General features: G+C 36.0%; 1 protein-coding gene across 4 annotated transcripts; it reads left to right on the top strand.

Moving 5' to 3' along the window:
• The first annotated feature begins 7 nt into the window (after positions 1 to 7).
• On the top strand, positions 8 to 6758 carry LOC108976705 (probable G-protein coupled receptor Mth-like 9). 4 transcript variants are annotated; one of them, XM_018945964.1, is made up of 8 exons: positions 8 to 1058; positions 2890 to 3034; positions 3096 to 3287; positions 3350 to 3583; positions 3655 to 3811; positions 5858 to 6061; positions 6167 to 6267; positions 6348 to 6758. In XM_018945964.1, the coding sequence occupies exons 1-8, from the start codon at positions 519 to 521 to the stop codon at positions 6392 to 6394; spliced, it is 1620 nt and encodes a 539-aa protein (XP_018801509.1). In that variant the 5' UTR covers positions 8 to 518; the 3' UTR covers positions 6395 to 6758. The 4 variants fall into 4 exon arrangements, with proteins under 4 accessions (XP_018801509.1, XP_018801512.1, XP_018801508.1 ...); XM_018945967.1 differs by having other exon boundaries at positions 6188 to 6267; XM_018945963.1 differs by having other exon boundaries at positions 6167 to 6758.

Below are 6758 nucleotides of genomic sequence, written 5' to 3' on the forward strand. Positions count from 1 at the left end.
ATTTCTGGACCGCTTTGGACGTGTTTGTCTATCCGACGACTGTCTAGCTAGTGCTGGTGGCTAGCGGACGACGACGACGAGCGCGCGCGACGGGTACAAGCGAGAACGTGTGTTGTTGTGTCTAGTGTGTGTGTGTGTGTGGCGGCGGTGAACGTGCTGGCGACGAATAAAGAATGAGCGTGTGCAACAAGTCACCAAAAATGCTTCAATGAAAAAAATTAACAAGTAATACCAATTTAATTACTAAAAAAAGCAAAGAATTTAGAAAAAAAAAAATTACAAAAACATACGTGACATCGTGACGTCACCGACTAGTCGAAATAAATGCTAGCGATTGGCAAATTAAAAATTGTTTGTGCACTAAACATTCAACATTCGGCGAGTCGTTAATTACTACCACATCACCTTTGTGTGGAATTATTAAAATTTTCCTTTTCGTTTCGTGCCAAACCGCCCAGGCGTGAGTCTACCGCGCATTGCATTGAAACAAATCACCGTCGCTAATTAATAAAAACACAATGTTTAACGCATTCAACTTGGAATTGCAAATTTTGTCTGTGCTTTTGTGGCTGCTGTTGCCTTTCTTTATGAGCGTACGTCCGCTAGCGGCAGCCACACCCACTTACCCCTGCCCCTACGCGCAAACGGTGAACATAAGCGACGGCCTGCGTCTCAAAGATGGCTCCTATTCGTATGCTGGCCTCCTCATAGCGGCGAATATGACCGCGCAATACAACTTTAAGGTGGCCGATGGCATTGTCTCGAATGCGCCATCGCATACGCGCGGCTGCGCTTGCCTCCAACGGCCTTGCATCACCTTCTGCTGCCCGCCGGGTCAGTTGTTCGACGAATACAAGCACGACTGCTTGCCACATGCGTCAACGTTGAGTGCGCAACAGCAAAGCGCGCAATACACGCACATCGAAGTGTCCGATGTCAATGGTGGCCTTAAGGTGGTCAATATCAGTGATATGTTTGTGATGCGCTTCGAGGCAGGTTGCAGCCGCAAGTATATTGATAAAAGCGAAGCGAGCTTCTGGAAGTGGGATCTATATGCGGTAAGGAAGTGTTGATTGCGTTACGAAAATTTGGAAAAATAAAATTAATAAATTGAAAAATAAATGCAGGATAATCGAAAGTTGAGCGATGTGATGTTAACAGTTGTGTTGGTTATGTGATATCACAATCACATTATAGTTTGGCAAAATGACCGAAACAGCTTTTCATAACTCATTATTGACAAATATGAACATATAAACTAATAATGTGATGTCAAATCATCTAATAGTCAAAGGAATAGAACACAACTGTGTTCGTGATGTGATATCACAACCATATTAAAGTTTGATCGAAAGCTAAATTGAAGCATTTGTGACAAATAGTACTTGAAAAAATTTACAAAGTAATGCTGTTATATCAAATCATGAGCTGGTTATCGCAAAGTTTATAATCCCTTCAATATTTATATTTAAATTTTCTTTTAAACCAAAGTTAATACACACTTCTTATTAAATATACCCTCCATATTGTGATATCATTGAACTGATGGTATTTGCTGATGCGATATCACATCAGTGTTGAAATTTGATAAAATTAGCAGTTCAAATGTAAAAGGATAAAATTTAAGTAAAAATATTTAAGTAAAAATAAAAAGATAAAATTTAAGTAAAAATATGAATTTAGTGATGATATGATATCACGTCATAATACGGTCAATGCTTTATTTTTTCCGGCTCAGAAATTCAAAAACAAAACCTGACTTTTTCGACTTTTAAATCGTAGAATTTATTATATGTTATTTTTGATCTGTTGGCTATTGATGATGTGATATCACTTAATGCATATTTCTTAAATGTGATAAAAACAATAACAACCCTCCTCTCTTTCTTGAAACTAAAATGTCATGTGATGTCACCTTATGATGTATACAATATATTATCAAAAATATTCTCATAAATAGTTTTCAAATTAAAAAATTTCGAGTATGAGAACGGTTCTAAATGTGATATATGGTGATGACTATATATGACTCAAATATAAACATTTGTACTGACAATACAAACTAAAAAATCCATATTTATTATTAAGTAGTGATGTGATGTCACATGATCTGTCAATCAAAATCATTTTTTAAAATCATCTAAATCATTTTCTATATCATCACAATATCGCAAAAACTACGCTAAAGAAATAATTTTTAACAAAAATATCGGATGATGTGATAACCCTTGAAGAGTTAGTGATGTGATCTTTGTATGTGATTAATATTATCGTAGTATTTTTTTAAACAATCACATTAAAAGATATATCTATTAGTTATGATTACATAGTAATGAATAGTATATGAAGTGATTATGTGATGTCGCATCGATCGATGTGATATGAATACTTCGCTTTATTCACGAATAAAGTTACTGGAATAACGTTGTTTTTAAACTAAAAATACTATTTGAACTGATAGGATCACATATAAGATGGTGTGTAATCACATATAAATTGAAAATATATTTTTAACATAAAAAGAAAAAAATTGATTTTTTGAAAATTGCTTATCTTACGGTGCAATCTTATGTCACACTAAAAATATGATGTGATGATGTGATAACACATAACTTCTGTACAGCACATTTCCAGCAGAAAAATTAAAATTTTGTAAAAAATAGTCGAATTTGCTAACTGTGATGTTGTGATGTGACATGACGTGATGGTGATGTGATATTCTCAGTTTTTGAAAGAAATTAAGCTACTCTACTCATAAACTTATATAAAAATTTATATTTGTAAACAGTGCTATATTTCATATAAAAATCCGATACCAAGCATCCCAAAAAATAATCACGTGATAGATAATCACAAAATCACATTTCACCACCAAATTTACACTTTCAGAATGGCTCACTCTCCAGTTTGGGGCGCATTTGGGATACAGATCAGTACTGCCTAACGCCATTTGAACACAAGAAAGTGTGGAGTTTGGTGCCACTCACATGCGAACGTTCGGCGCATGGATTTCGACTCTGGATTTATGCGATCTGTAGGTTGCTTACTTGGTAATTTCGTTTCTTTATTCATTATTGTTTCACTTATGCACCTAGGCTTATTTATGGGTATACTGATTTACGCCTTCATACTGCTCACGCTAGTCTCGATTAAGGCGGTGCGCAATGGAGGTTATGGTGAATCGCTCATCTTCCATCTGGCCTCCACAATTATTGGTTTGTCGGCGCTGACATATCTGGCGTTCCGTTCACGCTTGGAGCTCTCGGAGACTGCCTGTCGTAATATTGGTAAGTATACCGGCTCACTCTAACTAATCTAGAAATGTTATCGTTAACTCCTTGTCTTGCAGGTTTCATTGCTTATGTCTTTCTGATTTTTTCATTTTTCTTGCTGACCATCATAAGCTGGAATTTTTGGTACAACTTCAAGACGCGACGCTTGAGCAGCTGGAAGCGCAAGCTAATCTACATGTTCGCCTTCGGTTTGGCGGTGGGTTTGCGATTCCTGCTAAAATTCATACAAGACTCCGATATTTACCAGCCGCTGAAGCCCGGCATTGGCGATGCTTTTTGTTGGTTTGATGGTATGAAAGGCATTTGAAGCTTCTTAAAGAATTGTTTTTGATAACTATTTCTTGTTTGTCATTCTAACTAGTTCGCTTGTGGGGTATTCTCTTGTACTTTTACATACCGATTTTGATTTGCTTGGCGTTCAGCATGTTGCTTTATCTAAAGACCTATTTACTTATTTGGAATTTACCCGAAGACGTCATAAATGTGGCCGGTTACGATATCAAGTTGATAAAAGCGCAGTGAGTATTTTAAAGAACTGGTCAAGGAAAGGCAATGAAATAGTGGAGATTAGCATTTTCTAGTGGTTATCGGTCACAGTTAATTAATTCTAAGATTCGAGTCTATAGTCGATATCGCTAATGTAGCATAAATACTGAGAGAGCTTTTAAAATTATAAACGATTTTTTAAGACATTTGAACAAAATTATGGTAAGACAGCGCTTTTGTCTATGGTATTGATGAGAAGCCTTTTAAACAATGAAGTAAGATAAAAAAAAAAAAAACAGAGGATATTGAGGCTTTCATATTCACTGATAAGGTCAATCGGTTTGTTAACGGTGGGCTTAAGTCTTTCACACGCTACGCTTGATAAGACCTTATATGCGATAAGGCACGCTGTCATCCGACCATAACTTGAAAACAAGCTGATGCATGCACCTTGACAGTTCTTCGCCGCCGCATTTAAATACCTCCGCCGTTAATTCATCGGACCATAATTTCAGTATACTCTGAACATCAGCCACTAGATCATCATTTTGGGTCCTATAAGAGCTTGCTCCATTCTTGAAACTTTCCTGCATATGCGTCTCGTTTCGCTCTTCAGCTCTCGGTATCTATCCCACCCGCTCGTGTTGTGGTTGATTGCAACATTGTGAAGTAGGCTGTGTAGATGTACGTAAGGAGCTTGAAATGCTGTCCCACAGTTCCTTTAAACCGAATTGCTATAAGTGATTTCATAAAGCTGAAGTGCAAAATCGCTACAACAAGATAGTGGTCCAAGTCGATGTTAAGTTATCGGAGCACGTCAAGAACACTACAGATATATCGTCCACCTATTACAAAACGATGGATCTGGTTTCGAACTTTTCGATCCAGAAACAGGCGCTTGATTATTTTTTTTGTGTTGGAATCTAGTACTACAGACAACTATATTTCGATCCTCTGCGAAGTCGATCAACCTGAACCCATTTGGAGAGGCTTCGCCGTGGATACCAAGCCTATTTTCCCACTGTGGCGTTAAAAGCTCACTCTAGCCGCTCATAAAAGGCATCTTTGGTCATATCGTCCTTCTCTTCCATAGGGGAATGGGCGAAATCAGTTTTATGTTGAAAAGTTTTGCTCTGAAATGGGTTGCGGCCACATATACCATTCTGAATTTATGCTCCTTTATAAGGCCGCTGTATATCGAATATGGCTTCGCTGAAGCTTCCTCTCTTTTAGCCGTAACCCCAGGTTTCATACGGATTGGCTACCGCATCTTACACAAGGATTACTCACGTTTCCAGGGTGCGCGGTGAGGACGCAAAGTAGGAATTTAGTAAAGCCCTATGACTGTAACTGCTTGCCTAGAAGTATAACTACAGTCCACATAACCCGGATATGCCTTAGAGAAAAATATGATGAAGTTTCATTCAAAATCGAAGTTTCTGATGTGGCTTAGTTAGAGAGCGAATAAGCACTTTTTTTTTGTTAATTCAACAATAAGCACACTACTTTATACATCAAAAATTTGGAAGAACTACTAGGAGGTCTTTTTCCAAGATATTTCTCTCATAAGTTAGGTTAAAAGTTTAAAAACGACCAACGTTTGGATCTATATGCTCAAGATACTTAAAAAAATCGTATAGAAATATAGGAATTATTGGATCAGTCTCAGCGTTTCCGAATTTCAGAGAATTCAAATATATTCCGTTAAAAAAAAAAGAGCAAAAACTTACTTCCAGTTTAAATTATTCTGAAAATTTCTTATAACCTGGTATTCTATTAACCTGGTATGTACATTAAGTTTGCTCAAAAGAAAATGTTGGAGACCCTATAAAGTATATAAATAACTGATCGGCTATACGAGTCGAGTCGATTTAGCCAGCTTCGTCTGTATATACATTAACTATGCTCTCAGTTTTTGAGATATCGACTCATATACTTATATAGCTGCTTTTCACACTTAGTGATCTTTTATGCTATAAAAAATGACCCTGTGTAGGGTATTATAGCATTGGAACTGCCGAACTTAAAGTTTTTTCTTGTTTTATTAAGAGATAATAATATTTTTTCCTTCCTTCCAGTTTCTTTGCATTCTTTGGTTATCTTCTGGGCGTCACCTGTGTATGGCTACGGGAGCTCTTTGTCTATTTGACATTCCGTTGGCGTGGACAATATTATATAATCGACTTCATAACGGGAGTTTGCGTATTCGGTCTGTCCGTGGCCGGACTTATATTTCTCTTATACAAAAATCCTTTGGTGCGAGCCTGGTGGCATGTTAATGTGTAAGTATAAGTATAAACATTATATATGTACATTGATATAAATAGTACATATAAATATATAAAACGTCTGTGGAAAATATATAGCTTTAGCATATAATTATTTAGGACATTTTACTTGCCTTACAGAGCGGAAGAGAGAACGGAAAACGGCGTCTACTTAACGCAAATTTATCACACGGACCAAGAGAGGACCGACAAACTCAAAAGTAGAGTTAAAAAATTCAGAATTTTTTCGTATTTGAAAAACAACTCATTTAAATTATATTTTTAATTTTATGTTCTACAGAGGGCTACAAGCATGAGATCAAAGAGGAAGATCTCGCATTAAAATAAGCCACGTCAATAAATAGTAGCAATAAAACTCGTTCGACTGAAGTGAGCTTAGACACTTGTGAAATTAATTTCAATCAATGACTTATTTATATTAAAAATATTTTTTTTGTTATGTAAAGACTTTAAAAAAAACTATCTCCAGAATATTTAAATATTAATTTTTAAAATATTTTAAGTCCACTGTAATGTATCTTAGAATACCCAATATATGACAAGCAATATCATACAAGTATTGGAGGAACTTTTACTTAATACAAGTATGTTCATATGTATGCTCGTAGGTTATTAAAAAATGTCAATTATAATTTATAAACTTAATTCGAGTATATAATTCCTCGAAAATTTTGTAAATTTGAATTGTGTT

Source organism: Bactrocera latifrons, unplaced genomic scaffold, assembly GCF_001853355.1.
Source record: "Bactrocera latifrons isolate USDA-ARS-PBARC rearing strain unplaced genomic scaffold, ASM185335v1 scaffold_8, whole genome shotgun sequence".
In the NCBI taxonomy this organism is placed as follows: Eukaryota; Metazoa; Arthropoda; class Insecta; order Diptera; family Tephritidae; genus Bactrocera; species Bactrocera latifrons.